Below are 16,172 nucleotides of genomic sequence, written 5' to 3'. Positions count from 1 at the left end.
GAGGGGCCTGTCAGCCTGGGCAGCCGACTCAACAGGAGGAGGGAGACTCGGGGGTGAGGCCGAGCATGGGGACCCCCTGAAGAGGAGGCGGCAGAGGTGCTGCACCAGCCGGGCGGCCTGGGAAAGGGAGGTTGCCCCTCAGTGTCCTCATCTGCAAAACGGGGCGAAGAGCGTACGCCTGGGGCGCGTCTATAGCGCCGGCTCCGGCGGCGGCCGCGAGCGGCAGGGTAGTCGAGTCCCAAGAGGGTGCCGCCCCGCCCCCGCGCGCCCCGAGGGGCAGGCTGGCGGGGGCGCGCGGGGGCGGGCGCGCAGGCGCGGCGCGGCGCTCACAGCACCATGGCCGGCAGGTGGTGCGCGGCGGCGGCAGCGGCGGCGGCGGCGAGCGCGGGCGCGTGCGCGTGCGGCGCGGGCAGCGCGGGCGAGTGGGCCTGCAGCGCGGCGCTGGGCGGCCGGTGGCGCGCGCTCTTCTGGTGCGCGCGCAGGCCGGCCAGCTGCGAGTAAGCGCTCTGGCACACCTGGCACTTGTAGGGGCGCTCGCCCGTGTGCAGGCGCACGTGGTTGCGCAGCGTGGACGACTGGCTGAAGCGGCGGTTGCAGAAGCGGCACACGAAGGGCTTGTCCAGCGTGTGGATGCGCATGTGCGAGCGCAGGTTGCTGCGCGAGTTGAAGCCGCGGTGACAGATGACGCAGCGCATGCGGCCCGCAGTGCCCGCGGCCGAATCCGCCGGGTGGAAGTCCTCTGGCCGCGCGGGCAGGGCCCGGGAGGCAGGCGGGGAGAGGTGGAGAGAGCAGCCTAGTGAGAACCCGCGCGGCCGCGGCCCGGCAGCCCTCCCCCACGCGCGGCCCTCCTCGGGCCCGGCCGCCTCTATGGATCATCGGGTGACCCCCTGAGCAGACTGAGTTAGAGGCGCTGGCCTGACGGAGGGATGGGAGGGATATTCCCGGCCTGGGATCACATAGGAGCTGGACTCCAGATCCTGCTGTGAGACCTCCGGGACTTATGGACTTAGCCTCTGGGAAGCCTAAACTTTCTCATCTGTGAAATGGGGCCTACTACGACCTCGTGGGCTGGACACAACTACACGATGAGCACAAAAAGCTGATTTGTGTTGGAAGGTGCCTCTGTACTAAGCACCTTACCTGCCTCAGCCAGGATGTGGGAAGTACCTGGCTTAGAGCAAGCTTCCATAAGCAGTAGTAACTGTTGTAACTCCTAGCCCCCCCCCAAACAAAAACAAAAACAAAAGCAAAAAACAAAACCTTTCATTTATCCTACAATTATTTACTGAGTGCCTACCAGGTACCAGTGAACGGCACCTCACTTTTCTCATTCCTGAAATGGAAATAATAACAGCATCTCCCCTAAAAGTTTGCTACAAGGATCAGAGAAGTTGTGTATGAAACTTTAGCTGCAGATCAAGGGCTGGAGAGACAGTAGCTCGTGAACCTCAGATTCATCCTCTAAAAATGAGAATAACCCAATCTCCCAGGGTTTTATGAGGACTCGAGGAGGATGATACCTGTAAAAGGTTCAGCAGGAAATAGGTCTTGAGCAAATGGTCTGTACTACCACCATCAGCATCCCCTCTCCAAGCCACACGAAGCACACGCTGCCCTGCCTTCATTTGACAGATTTACACTGAGCCCCTGCCCTGTGCTGGGACAGCGCTGGGACAGGGCAGGGAAATGTAGAGTGTCAGGGCTGGAGGGAACTCATTTCACCCAGCGGCTTTCTTTTACAGATGGTGAAACGGAAGCTCAGAGCCATTCCCAAGATGACACAGCAGAACTGAACTCAATCCAGGCTGCTCACTTCCTGGCCCCTTGCTTCTCCTACCACACCCTGCTGTTCCCCCGACCCATGCAGACCCCAGACAGTCTATTGTGTCTAGAAAACAGAAGTGTCCTCCATCTATGGCAGTGGTCCAGGGGCAGGGGCCTCCTTGAACCAGTAGTCCCATGGGCTTGATGCTGCTGGAGGTGGTACACACACATGCAGTCTCTCTCTCTCTGGGTTCCATGGGTCCCTTGACATTGTGGCCTTTATGGGGATACCTACCATGCTTGTTCTTTTTCTGCTCCTCCTCCAGCCCAGGCACACCAGGGATACCCAGGAAGGTGTTGTGCGAGTTTCCATACCACACCAGCAGTTCCTGGTCGGGAGGGATCATCTGTAGGAAGGAGGCAAGAGGGGGTCAGGGAGGTGGCCGAGAATCAGGGCTGCCTGCCATGGAGATGTGGGTACAGTTTCAGCCCCAAGAAAGCTACACTTGGGTCCCTTACCACCAAGCTAGCCCCGGCCAACTGCACAGACATGGAAGGCCCTGGGATGCTTTGTCCCTCGGCTTCCCTCTGCCCAAGGCTTCTCACCATCTCTGTCCTGGCTCTGCTGCTGGGAACAAAGCTGCCTCCTGCCCCTGCCCCGCCCCCAGCTCCCAAACTGACAACAGAAACATTGCCACAAGCAGAAGTAACAGAAGAAGGAAGGTTTGAAAACTTTGCATTCCTTTCCGAGGGGAACCAGAGCCAGCCAGCCCTCGGGTCTGCAGGGCCGAGCCAGACGTCCCAAGGATCCTGTGTGTGTTTTGGGGGGGGGAGGTTCTTGGTCACATTCTGCCTGATAATGTTCTAGAAACTTCTCTCATCCAGAGCAACAACAGGCAGCACCACATCACATATACTTCTCTCCTCATCACACTTGGCAGGACTTCCTGCACGTGGGAAATGCTAAAAAGCAGCATTCAGATGAATGGATGCCTCCATCTCTGGAAATACTGGGGCCGACAGGCTTAAACAAGATTCACTTTGCCATGTCCCAGGTCTGGGACAGAGAATTCCACAAATGGTGACAGGGTGCTGCTGCTCCCAGGGGAGGACCTGCCCGGGGAAATGGTGAGAGTCTCTGGGCTTTGCAGTGACAATCCGGGGAGGCTCTGGAAGGTCTGCTCCTGCGCTGCTGATGGTAACCCCACACTCTGGGGCATCCGAGAGGCCCGCCGTGACTTTGGTGGAGGCCAGTTACTCCCCAAAGTAAACCCTCAGGCCCCACACAGCAAGTGGCAGAGGGGAAGAGCTGGTCACTGCCCGAGGCCAGGACCCCAGAGAAACTGGCTCTGCCCAGAGAAAGGTGGGCACCCTCCCAGCAGCAGTTGGATTGTTTTCCTGGTGGGTCCTCTCAGCTGAAGTACAAAAGCTTGCACAGGATTCTACCTAGGGCTGTCTGAAGTCACGCCAGGAGAGGACTCTTCCCCTTGGCCTCTAGGGTTCCAGAGAAGGTCCCATCTCTCCTTTGGCTCTGCCTGAAGACCCTGCCATACACAGAGCCGTTCTGTTCACCACACCTTCCTGCCCCTGGTCCAAGCCAGGAAAATCCTCAGACCCTCGCGGCCAGCCCTGCTCAGCCCTGAAAGGAGGGGAGCAGAGAGAGGAGGGGGTGGGAGAAGCCAAGTTTGAGGGGGGCTTGGAGAATGTCCAGTCTCCTAACGCTCAGCCTGGGGTCACCACACCCCTTCCCAACAGAGCCCACGGCTCAGGGGGTGTCACGTCAAGCCTCAGGGTTGGTGAATGAAAAGGAGCTGGGCAGAGGGTGTCACACCAGCTCAGACTGACAGGGTTTGAATATGGAAAAGCCAAATGCACTCCCTGAACCCAAAGAAAACTAGACGGTGCCTCAAAGAAAACAGGTGGATTAGATTCTGGCACCACAGCAAAAGTCCTTGAAGCCTCACTGCTCGTTCACAGTCACGACCTGGGGTCCAGGGGGCTCTGCTGGAAAAGGGGCGGAGCTGAGAGAGGTTTTGTGAACCTCTTGGAAAAGAGGGTGATGGAACTAAACTATTCCAGATAAATTTGGAGTTCCTGCTGTGGGGCAATGGGACCTGTCGTGTCTTGAGAGCCCTGGGGTGCAGATTCAATCCCCAGCCCAGCACAGTAGACTAAGGATCCAGCATTGCTGCAGCTGCGACTTAGGTTGCAACTGAGGTTCAGATCTGATCCCTGGCTCAGGAACTCCATATGCCATGGGGTGGCCAAAAAAGAAAAAAAAAAGATATATTCGCCATGAAGGAAGCCACTAAGAGATGTGCCAGTGGGCCCTCGGTCACCAGGTCCCTGGGTGACCTTAGGCAAGCACTTTGCCTCTCTGAGCTTGTCTCCTCGAGGGAGTGGGGGTGAGGAGCACGATTCCCCCCCCCTCCCCGATCCAAGGTTCTGATTGTAAGTCACTTCCGACAGTGTCCCAACCCCTGGCTTCAGTTCTCAGCAGGTGTTTATACATCACGGTTCTTCTAAAGCGACCAGCCTCCGCCAACCGCCTGGACACACCCCTTCCTTCAGGAGACAGTACTGCTGGGGTTCCGGCTCAGGCCCCAGGCCCGCACACGTCGCAGGGTGCACTTGGGCTCCCCAGCTTGGGCAAGTTGCCTTCTGCCACTGGTCCTCAGTTTCCTCAACTGTGAAACACGGACGGCACCCACCGTGGCTGTGGCCTCACTGGGTGCTTATCGGGGCTCGATGGGGCCGCACATAAAGCTCTCTGTAGGGGGTGACATGGAGCTCTGGTTACTATTTTCTGTAAGCTCGCCAACCGCTCAGAGAAGCTGGCAGCCACCTCTGTGGCATGGGGTCCCGCAGTCGTCGCCACAGAGTCTGCAGTGTGGCCCAGGGCTGCTGGCACTGCTAAAGCCCAGGATGACGGGCAGCTTTGCCTTTAGTGACCAACAAGAGCACAGGCTGGGTCCACCTGCTGCCAGGACACCAGTCACATGCAGATGCCACCACTTCCTGGCCCCCTTTGCCCTGGGGGAGCAGAGACGTGGGATGAGAGGTTCAGCAAGATTCCATCAAATGTCACCGGGGCTGCGTCTCGACCTCCAGACTTGTAGTCTGGAAATCAAATGTCTAAGTCAATGCTGGCCTTTTCTTTCTTTTCTTTTTCTTCCTTCCTTCCTTCCTTCCCTCCTTCCTTCCTTCCTTCCTTCCTTTCTTTCTTTCTTTCTTTCTTTCTTTCTTTCTTTCTTTCTTTCTTTCTTTCTTTCTTTCTTTCTTTTTTGTCTTTTTAGGGCCACACCCAAGGCATATGGAAGTTCCCAGGCTAGGGATCAAATCAGAGCTGTAGCTGCCGAGCCTACACCACAGCCACAGCAACGCCAGATCCTTAACCCACTGAGCGAGTCCAGGAACTGAACCCACAACCTCATGGTTCCTAGTCGGATTCGTTTCTGCTGCACCACAACGGGACCTACACCACAGCTCACCACAAGACTGGATCCTTAACCCACTGAGTGAGGCCAAGGATCGAACCCGAGTCCTCATGGATACTAGTCGGATTCGTTTCCGCTGAGCCATGACGGGAACTCCCAGCCTTTTCATTTTAATTGACAATAACAATTTTTTTTTGGCTGCACCCGAGGCCTGTGGACATTCCTGGGCCAGGGATCAAATCCAAGCCTCAGCTGTGGCTTACACCCCACAAAAACAATTACTGTTACATGCAAAACAAATAGAACAAAACCAACCATAATGGTGATGAAAGAGGAGCCAAAAACATGGGGGATGACACAGATTCTGAATAGTATTCAATATGATGGAAATACTATATTTTAAAGTAAGAGATTCGATACTGACTGTTTCAAATGTAAGTCATTCATTCACTAACATTTGTCAAATGTACTCACATTAATATCACTAGTTAATTTTAAAAATTAAAACAGTGTGATAGACACACAGGGGTATGTAATGCAAAGTAACTCTTTCCTGCTCCAGACACCCAGCCACTGTGGCCCGTTTTCAGCACATCTTTCCTCAGAAGGGTTTGCCCCTTTGAGACTTTTTTTTTTGGTCATGCTCATGCCATGTGGAAGTTCCTGGACCAGAGATTGACCCTGCGCCACAGCTGTAAACAGAGCCACAGCAGTGACAATGCCAGATCCTTAACCCGCTGAGCTATGAGGGAACTCCTGATATATATATTTTTTAAAACAATGATTTAAGTTCAGGGGGAATGGCATGATGGGGCAGAGTGACTTCCATTTTCTACATGATGCATCTGATTTTTTAAAAATAGTGAGCATATCTTATTTTTATGGTAAGAGGATTTTTGTTGTTGGGTTTTTTTTTTTTTTTTTTTGTCTTTTTAGGGCCACACCCAAGGCATATGGAAATTCCCAGGCTAGGGGTCGAATCAGAGCTGTAGCTGCCGGCCTACACCACAGCCATAGCAATGCTGGATCTGAGCTGCGTCTGTGACCTACACCACAGCTCAGGGCAACGCCGGATCCTTAACCTACTGAGTGAGGCCAGGGATTGAACCCAAGTCCTCATGGACACTCGCTGGATTCGTTACTGCTGAGCCACCACAGGAATTCCCGTAGAGCGAGAGAATATTTTTTTAAAGAAAAAAAAAAAAACCTATTTCTTTTAAAGAAAGAGAACCTACTGGAATTGAGAATGACATACCACCCTAGGCATCAAGAAAGAGAAAAATAGAAAACCTATTTTTTTAAAGAAAGAGAACCTGCTGGAATTGAGAATGACACGCATCCCTAGGCAGCAAGAAGCCTCACGCTCTCGAGAACCTGCTGGAATTGAGAATGACACGCATCCCTAGGCAGCAAGAAGCCTCGCGCTCTCGAGACAGCGCCCAGGAAGGCGGCCTCTTGGGCACAGAGGTGGGATGCCACAGTCTCTCTCCTGCTTCAACGCTCTGGGAAACCAGCAGCAGCTCCTGGCCTGCCTGCTCCCAGACACCCCTTGTGCAACAATCCCGGAGGAGACCAGGAGAGCCTGGGGGAACCAGCAGCAGCCTCTTGCCTAAGAGCCTAGTACCATTGTCCAGGGGTTCCCAGGGTCCCACCAGCTGACCACCTAAGAGCCAAGAATGGCCACGGTCCCCTGTAGGCCTCACAGTGCCCTCGCTAGCCCTGTCCCCTTACGGCCAACACTCTGGCCTGCCCAGCCGGGGTGCTCCACCGGGCCTCAGAGAATGAGAATCAGCTGTTCACTCACTTTTCTGGGGAGGAGAGACTGACTCCGGACACACAGCACACAAAGCAGTTCCCCAAGAAACCAGTCCCTTAGCATAAAATCCACATCAAGACTCTGGTTGATAAATTACATCACCTCCCAACTCAGGCTTCTTAACCTTCCCTCTCAAGCCCAGGAGTTTTGTCCTGACCCAGTTCTGAATTTTTTCTTTTTGTCCTTTTGTCCTTTTTAGGGCCGCGCTTGTGGCATATGGAGGGTCCCAGGCTAGGGGTCGAATTGGAGCTACAGCTGCTGGCCTACACCACAGCCACAGCAGCGCCAGATCCTTAACCCACTGAGCGAGGCCAGGAACTGAACCCGCAACCTCACGGTTCCTAGTCGGATTCGTTTCTGCTGTGCCACGACGGGAACTCCAGTTCTGAATTTTTATTATCAATGAAAAAAACGTGTTGGGCTTTGGGGTTGTTTTCCTAATAGAAATTCATGTCACACTATTGAACGTGCTCCCAGGAGGCCTGACTCCTCCCCTTGCCCTAATGGTGCAGAAGCCCTCGTCTAGAAGGCCTGCAGTGTCAGCTGGAGAGAATATCAATTTCCATTGTACCACAGATGTCCTGACACACCAATTAATAGATTTCCGGCAAATAGATATTGGCCAGGGAGGCCCCGTGGCATGGTGACCAGGGGCTCCGCTCTGGGGTCAGACAGGCCTGGGTTCAAATCACAGCTCAGCAATCTCCCGAGATCATCCTGAACCTTAATTTCATTGTCATTAAAATGGGAATAAAATGGGAATAGTAATAGCACCAGGCTGAGGGGATTCAATTTTTTTTTAAAAGTTGCTAAGACCCTTAGCACAGTGCTGGCAAATGATAAATGCTCCAAGCATTATTAGTGATGTTTTTATCTTTATTATCATTATTATGAATTATTCTGCCAAGGTGTGCAGTGGCTTGATGTGGGAATCTCAGTTCCCAGATCAGGGATTGAACATGCGCCACAATGGTGAAAGTGCCGAATCCTAACCACTCGACCACCAGGGAACTCCCAATGAAGCCTGTTGTTAATAATCCAGTTGCCTTAACGACCCCCACCCATGAGCAAGATCAAAAGGAAAATAGTGCTTGTCTTCAAGAAAAGGAGAGATGGGCCTATGGGGCTCGCTGGGAGAAAAAAAAAAAAGCTCAATTGCCCGAAACAAAAAGTAGCAGAAAGAAATAGTCCATACTCCAGGGCAGAATCGTTTGCCAAAAAATAGGGAGGGGAAAGCCTGGGAATTTTCTTCCCAGTTCCCAAATCTGAAAATTTCAGAACTTATTCCTAAGTCTTTTTCTGGTGCTGAGTTTGGGGGGAATCAACTTTCTTGCTTCCTGGGGAAGCTGCTTTGGTTTGGCAGTTTTGTTTGCCTGGGAGAAACGAAGCCATGCGTCCCCTTTTGACATACGCCCCGTCACCTGGAGAAAGACTCATTTATTCAACATTTAATGCCTGTGTGCTATGTGTCGGGCACTTTCCAGAAATGTCGTTTTAGGCATGTGAGGTTGTAGTAAATTCTTCCGTGGCTGAAGCGAACAAGGAGAGGGGCCCCGGATAACCCGCCAGGGATCCAGCAAGATGAGAAACCCTGCCTGGGGATGCTCCACCATCTGGCTGGCCTGGAAACCCGTCATCCTCGTATCTGTTTGGAAAGCTGTTATTTTGAGGGTTTGTTTTTTTTCTTCTTTTTTTAGGGCCACAGGTGCTACATATGGAAGTTCCCAGGCTAGGGGTCGAATCAGAGCTACAGCTGCCAGCCTACACCACAGCCACAGCAATGCAGGATCCGAGCTGCATCTTTGACCTATACCACAGCTCCCAGCAACACCAGATCCTTAATCCAACTGAGTGAGGCCAGGATCAAAACTGCAACCTCATGGATACTAGTTGGGTTCGTTTCTGCTGAGCCACAATGGGAACTCCAGTTATTTTGTATTTATGGAAAATTTTAGAACAGCAATAGGATATGCTACTTTTTTTTCTTTGTCTTCCATTTTTTAAAAGATTAAATTTAATTGATTTACAATGTTGTGCCAATTGCTGCTGTCCAGCAAAGTGACTCCTTCATACATATATACACGTTTTTATTTTATTTTCCATCATGGTCTATCCCAGGAGATTGTGCACAGTTCCCTGTTCTGTACAGCAGGACCTTATTGTTTATTGATTCTAAATGTAATAGTTTGAGGATATGCTGTTTATTGAGTGAAAATATTCCTTTTTTTGGGGGGGGGGGCAAGGAATGGGTTACCGTAATGAAATATCAATAGCAGTCTGAGTGATGGGAAGATTGAAAAAACAGGTCACGGCACAAGCCCTTCTCCTTGACTCACTTGCGCAGGTGCACACAGGCAGAGAATAGGCAACCCACATATTCCAGAGGCATCTGGGCAGTGGCCTGGGGCAGCAGCAATTTCTTCTGGCCGAGCCCTGCCTCAGTCTAGCAAGTGGGGTCTGACATGGCAACACGATGCTTTAGGGAAATTGCCACCACGAACAAAGTACCTGATTTTACTTAGTAAGAGTAAGACGGGGGATATTTTGTGTTTTCTTATCCCTCCCTCCAGCAGTGGGCTTTCAGTAACTCTGCAGGAGCATCAGTAGCCAAATCGGTAACATATAGATCAGATACGGTGGATCGCATACAGCTTTTCATATAGATTTCCTAGAGGTCACATATTTTTATATAGATCGTATATATTTTTTCCTGATTCTCTTTTTTCAACTTGAATTCCTGATCAAATGTCGATGACTTTTTAAAAATCTTATAACCCCAGATTCCTCTGTGGAGCTACACTTTAGCCTCCCTGCCCTCTGACTCTGAATTTTTTTTTTTTTTTTTGGCCACCCCTCGGCATATGGAGTTCCCGGGCCAGGGATGAGATCCGAGCAGCAGTCGTGACTTCTGCTGGGATCCTTAACCTTCTGTGCTGGGCCGGGGATCAAACCTTCGTCCCAGGGCTCCAGAGACACCGCTAATGCTGTTGCACCACAGCAGGAACTCCTGAATTTCTGTATAAATATCTCTTAATGTTTCCTGACTCTATTCTGCTTTCAGCTGGTATGAACTGAACAGCGAGGTAAGACTTGGGGCCCCGCATCAGACGCAGTCAGGAGCCCTTTCGTCAAAATCATGTCAGCATGCCTACCTTGTCTCCTGCGTGTATGCGCGTGTGTGTGGTGGGGGCCGGTGCACGTGTGTCTGTGTGGGAGGGATGGAGTGAGCGTGTGTCCCCCACCTCATCTGTTTCAGGGTAGCCAAGAAGCCGTGTACAGATGTGAGACTGAGCAGGTGAAAGGGGCTGAGGATCTGGGAGGGTGCTTGCTACCCAGGGTAGGTTTGGCCACACATGAGACCGATCCTAGGATGTCCGGTGGGAGTTCCTTGCACCCACAGGGAGGCAGTCCAACCAAAGGTCACAGAAAACACCTTTGTCCTCAGCCTGGGCTGCCAGCCCTACCCTCACACTGCCCCATGCTGGTCCAGCTCCCTTGAACCTCAGTCTGAGAACCGCTCACCTTTCTTTACCCTTCCTGGTTCTCTTGGGGGCCGCCCCTCGCCAGGACACACTCCCTGGTCACACCAGAGCTCAAGCAAAGGCCATTCTGTTGTCATCCTGGCAGATTCCTTGGGGCCTGGCTATTGAGGGACAACCGGACCTCTGTTCCAGAAGGTGTTAAGCTCCCCTTGGGGCCTTAGAAAGACATGGGGCTCTGAGTTGCAGGAAGAGAATTAGTCTCTGTCCTGGGTGGGGGTGGGGGTCCCTCAGAACACCCCCCCAAAACTCAACCAAGCCCCGCCCTACCCCCAAGAGGCACCGTGCTTCTCCGCACAGGGGCGCAGAGGCATGAGGCCCCGAGGAGTTGGGGGTGGCGACAATAGCGCCACCAGCCCTGCACAGCATGGCCACCAACCTGCAACCAGGAGTCTGGGCGGCTTGCCCCTCTGTGAGCCAAGGGACAACAACCATCCAGGGAGGGTCCCAACCGGATGGCCACCTTGACGACCACCACTCAGCTGCCACCGCTCGGCTCGCCGCGAGCCACCATCCCTCCCCAAATACCAAGAGTCTGCCTGCCACTGCCCAAGCGTTTCCCGCACTGGGAACACCCTTTTTCCAACCTCCTGTACCGCTCCCTGCCACAGGACGGGCTATTTATCTGCGTTCTCTCCCTTGCCTCCTCTGCGAAGCTTCACCCAGCTCAGACTCTAGTGTTAACATGCCCCTCAGGTGCCCATAAAGGCTCCCGAGTCTGCCCGCCACCGAGGGAGACCCAGCAAACAGCAAATTGCAGATAATCACAGATTCCTCCCTGGTGGATTAAATACGTGAGGCTTAAACACAATAACGCACCTACAAGGTCTAAGAGAAGGCTGACGCCACGACCGATCAGTGTGTGATGGCTGAGGCTCCAGTGGAGACCCACCGTCACTGGGTGGCCCACGCAAGCGGGATGATGGGAAGCGCACGGCTCAAAGGCTGCCTCGCAACGCCCTCTCTCCCACCCAAAGGGTTTCCCTGGGCTGCCTTCTGGTGCCTCGCTCACTCTGTCTCTGCGGCTTCTCAACACCCAGAGCAGATCTCCAGGGACCTCACGGTTGAAGGGCTCATGACATTTACCATAGCATCAAGCCAAAAGTTCTGTTCCTAACCTCATAAATCCATTCAACTTTAATAAACCTTTTAAAAATGAAAAGAGAAAGTTCTATTCCTTCTGACCTAGAGCAGAAAGCTTGCCCTGGAGGTCGTGCTCCCCAAGACTATATGCACAGGCTCCAGTCCTGCAGCCTGGGCAGGGCCAGCGGGGCCCAGCATCAACGCCCCTCTCTCCGCCTCAGTCCCTGGACACAGCTGCCCTGCACCCCCGCCCCTGCTGCATCCATCCGCCACTCCCCATGCGACTGTACATGCTCTCACCTCGATGGCCTTGTAGAAGATGCTGGTTCCGATCTGGACGACCTCCAGGTTCTGCTCCTGCTCGTTCCGTGCACATTTGATGTAGGTCATCCAGCTTCGGTGGTCCTCCTGGCTGGCGTCGATGAAGTAGCGCACCGTGCCGTCCTCATTGAACACCTGGGCACAGGTGAGCGGGGGACCAGGTGAGGCAGGGCTCTGTCACATGTGTCACTCACGCCCAGCACACTCACACCTACGCTCTCTCCACACACACAACAGGCCCAGGAAGTGGACGCGGCTATGGCGGTCTTGGTTTTCCAGCCGAGGAAAGGCAGGCTCAGCCGTACAGGGACTAGCCTGAGGCCAGCCGGCTAGAAGGGACCAACCAGGAGTCAGCCTCCAGGGTCCCACAGGCTCCTGCTGCCTTGTCCTCCTCATCCCAGAACAAAAGGGTCTCCAAGAGATCACTGACCAAAGTGGCCCCCGCTCCAGGTAGCTCTCTGGGGACTCAGAGGTGTGCTCCCTAAAGCGGGGGAGGATGCTGGCCGGGACCTCAGAGGGGGACATAAAGGAGCCTAGAGAGGGAAGGCTGGCCCACTGTGGCACCCTGGCCTGGCCTAGGCCCCTTCGTGGGCATTCCCCAAAGGGCTCAGCGATCAAATTGGACCCCAACTTCCTAACCCAGTAACAAGGAGAGAAGGTAACCCCTGGCCCAGGCCTCCGGGGAGGGGAGGAGGTGAGGCTGGGAGAGGCCTCTCGGCCACCCCTTTGCTCCCTTCCTCCTGCTCCTGTGAGCAAGTGCCGGATTTGTCCCCTTTGGCTCCTCAAGGGTCTGAAGTGTGGGGGTGGGGGTGCAGAGTGGGGGAGGGGCGCCATGATGGAGGGAGGAAGTGACCTTAGGGAGGGGGCACTGGCCCGGCCTCTGCAAGGTGAGAGTCCCGAGAGGAGGAAGTGCTCTGGGGGTAGCTTTGGTCAAACGGCAGCCCCCCACCCCCACCCCCGGCCTCTGGCACTGCCGTTGGGGAGGAGTGTCCGAAGGCCCAGGAAGAAAGGTCAGTTTCCTTCTGTAAAATGGGAGTACTTGGGATCATCTGATGGAACTCGGCCCAGCCCTCAGAAAGCCCCCTCCGTGCCACGCCTTAGGACAGTGCTCCTGAGAGCACGGGCTCCCTGCCTCCTCTCTTCCAGCCAGGGCTGGCTTGGAGGGGCTTTCCTTGCTGCTTCCTGGGCGAGGGGAAGAATGAAGCTCCCAGAAGGGGCTTCTCTGTTCTCTGCGGGACCCTGGGCAAAGGACGGGGCTTCTCTGGGTCTCAGTGCCCTCCTCTGCAAAGTGGGGACAACAGCAGACATGCTTCCTAGGGCTGCCCAGAGGAGAGTGCCATCGCCTCTGGGAGCGGACTGCCTGGGGAGCCCGCAGCTCCGGGCAGGGGTGGAAGCAGTGGCTGGCGGGATGTCTGGGGGGAGCGGGGTCCCATCTGCGGCTGCAGCCCAAGCCCCGCTCCCGTGCACCGCCCACCCCTGGCGCCTGCTCGTACCTCCCACATGAGGTTGTTGTTCTTGCAGATGTCCACATGCTCGGGAGCGATGACGCGGCCGGTGAAGGGGCCCATCTCCGTGCCCGCCTTGATCCACGTCTTGGAGAAGATGCCAAGGCCCTCGCCGGGAATGGAGCTCTGCGCAATGATCACCTCCGCCGGCAGCACCAGGCTGGACAGCTTCTGAACCTCTGTGGCCGCCAAGCAAGGGGACTGGGTCAGAGCCTGAGGCAGGGGGGACTGGCTCTCCCCCGGCCACCCCGGTGTGGGGTGGGGGTGGAAGCTGCCAGAGACTGACTGGAGTCCCCCCTGTTTCCCGGGAACCCTCCGAAAGCATGCGGTGTTTTAGGACTCACTTCTAGGAGGGTGTTTTTGTTTGGTGGGTTGGTTGGTTGGTTTGGTTTTTGTTTTTTTGTTTTTTCAAGGCTGCACCAGCGGCACATGGAAGTTTCCAGGCTAGAGGTGGAATAGGAGCTGCAGCTGCCGGCCTACACCGCCGCCACAGCCACACTGGATCCTTAACCCAGTGAGCGAGGCCAGGGATTGAACCCACGTCCTCATGGATACTAGCCGGGTTCGTTACCATTGAGCCACAACGGGAACTCCTAGGAGGGTTGTTTTTTGTATGTTTGTTTTAGTCCCTTCACGAATTCTCAAAGCATTCACAACGTCCTCTGCGCTTTGCCCTCCGCCCTAGAAAAGCTTAAGAACTGAGCTGACCACATGGCTTTACAAATGAGTAAACTGAGGCCCGCTCCCACCCGGAGGGAGGTGACAGCCCAACGAAGATTCTCTCACCCAGCAACAGCTCATTCTGGGACGCTCGCCCGTCACTGGACACTCACTGCCTGTCCCAGCACCAAACACAGGACACTGTCCTTGGACCCGGGACTGGGTCAGGGGCTCTGACTGCTTTCGCAGTGTGGGAGGCCTGGAGCCAAGGTGGACTGGCAGTTCTGGGAAAAGAACTCGGGCTTCGAAGCAGTGGAGTCGCAAAAGGAACGCCGGCGGCAAGGGGCCACGTTTCCAGCTCTCTCGGCGACCCCGGTTCGAGGGCACGCCCGGGTCCGGGGCTGGCATCAGGATCTCAGGTGCCAGGAAGGACAGTGCCCGGCCCTGGGCAAGCTGCGCAGTCACCTCTCTGGGCGGACAAGAGCCAGGGCTGCCTGCAACCCCTGGGGGTCCCCCTGCCCAGCCAGGCAGCCGGGGTGGGAGCGGCGAGGAGCACGGGGGCGGCCTCCGTGTCTTACAAGGTTCCCCTCTAAGCTACCTGGGAAAATACCCGGCGAGCCGGCCGGCTGAAAGAGGGGGTTAAACGGTGTCCATTGCGGCGCGGCCGGCAATTTGTCACGCTGTTAAAGTGATCGCATTCATTCGGCCCCATTCGAAAGAAATTGCTAATTCTAAATTCATTAGCCCTGGAAGAATGCTGTAGCAGTAAATTGTAGCTCAATGCGGAGGGGACTTGTTTAAAAGGGGCCGAGGAATTCCCCTTACAAAAAGGGGGGATTAGATGCTTGACATAGCGTGAATGGAAGTGGAATTAGTCTGCACGGTAAATTAAGAGAGGAACAGACATCGTAAAGGGGGAAAGGGGGCACCTCGCAGAGATGCCAGCGACGGGGAAAGATATTGTTTGCGGGTTGATGAATGAGGAGTAAGAACTTGAGACATCTTAAAGAAAAGAAACTTTTCTCGCTCTCTCTTTCTCTCCCTGGCTCGCTCTCTATGCGGCTTTCTCTTCCACCCGCCCGCCCTCCACCCACTCCCTAGCCCCCGCTGCCTTTTAAAGTTCTTGGTTTAAGTGAGAACTTTCGCGGGTCAAGCCCAAGTTAACTAAATGAATTTAAAACCCCTTCTTTCTGAGTCAACTGCTATTACACGCCTAGTAAGGCTTTAAATGCCAGGAACCCGCCGGCTCAAAGGGGTGAGGGGCGGACAGGGGAGCTCGGGGGCGGCGGGCCCGGCGGCCTGGACGCCCAGACCTCATCTCTGGGCCGCGCTGGGTGGAGAGGTGCCCCTCCCTCCCGCCCCTGCCGGCCGGCGGGCTTGGCTGCTGGCTCCCTGGTTCGGCTTACGGGAAACTGAGTCACACGCAGCATCTAGAACGCCCAAACTGGCGCCGTGGGCTGCGATGCCTGGTCTCCGTTCCTCCCCTCGCCCGGCCAGGAATCAAAGACTGAGGATGGGAGGGGACGCGACTGGCCTCGACGGCGCGACTCACCGCCGGAGAAGGACTGTGCCAGGACCTCGGCGGTGAAGGCTGTCTTGGGGCTGGCGTGGTGGCTCTTGTCTTCGAAGAGCTGCTCGCCCAGCACGTTGCGCCAGCGGCCGTACAGGAAGCTGTGCAGAATGTCCGAGGTGATGACCTCTGCCAGCGCCAGCCCCGGCGCCTTCAGCCCCGTCTTGAGCACCAGGGCCTCAGCCGGGAGCACGGAGCCCATCATGGGCGGCCCGGGGCTCGCCGGCACCGGAGACGGCCGGCCGGGGCCGAGGCAGGGATGTGGGGGGGGGGGCAGCGGAGGAGCGAGAGAAGAGGGATGTGATGGAGGAGGAGAAGGAATAGGAGCAGGGGGGAGGATGCTGACGAGGAGGAAGAGGACGCAGGAGGGAGCGGGAGGCGAGGGGGCGGCTGGGAGGAAAGTGAACGAGGGGGAGCGAGGCACAGAGGAAGAGAGAGATGGAGGAATCTGCAGAGATGGCAGAGGCGGCGGAGGGC

General features: G+C 55.3%; 1 protein-coding gene across 1 annotated transcript; it reads right to left on the bottom strand.

The window, feature by feature from the left end:
* Positions 1 to 285: 285 nt before the first annotated feature.
* Positions 286 to 15,900, bottom strand: PRDM12 (PR/SET domain 12). Its single transcript, XM_003122237.4, has 5 exons — positions 15,678 to 15,900; positions 13,454 to 13,644; positions 11,940 to 12,095; positions 2,060 to 2,171; positions 286 to 739 (listed from the first exon to the last, which is right to left on the bottom strand). The coding sequence occupies exons 1-5, from the start codon at positions 15,898 to 15,900 to the stop codon at positions 327 to 329; spliced, it is 1,095 nt and encodes a 364-aa protein (XP_003122285.2). The 3' UTR covers positions 286 to 326.
* Between the last annotated feature and the right edge of the window lie 272 nt (positions 15,901 to 16,172).

This window comes from Sus scrofa, chromosome 1 (genome assembly GCF_054392235.1).
Source record: "Sus scrofa isolate SSC_HxYL_T2T_F1_AM1 chromosome 1, Sscrofa_HxYL_maternal_Yorkshire_Landrace_v2.0, whole genome shotgun sequence".
NCBI lineage: Eukaryota > Metazoa > Chordata > Mammalia > Artiodactyla > Suidae > Sus > Sus scrofa.
Note: the sequence above shows the minus strand (reverse complement) of the source record. Positions and strands in the feature narration are given on the sequence as shown.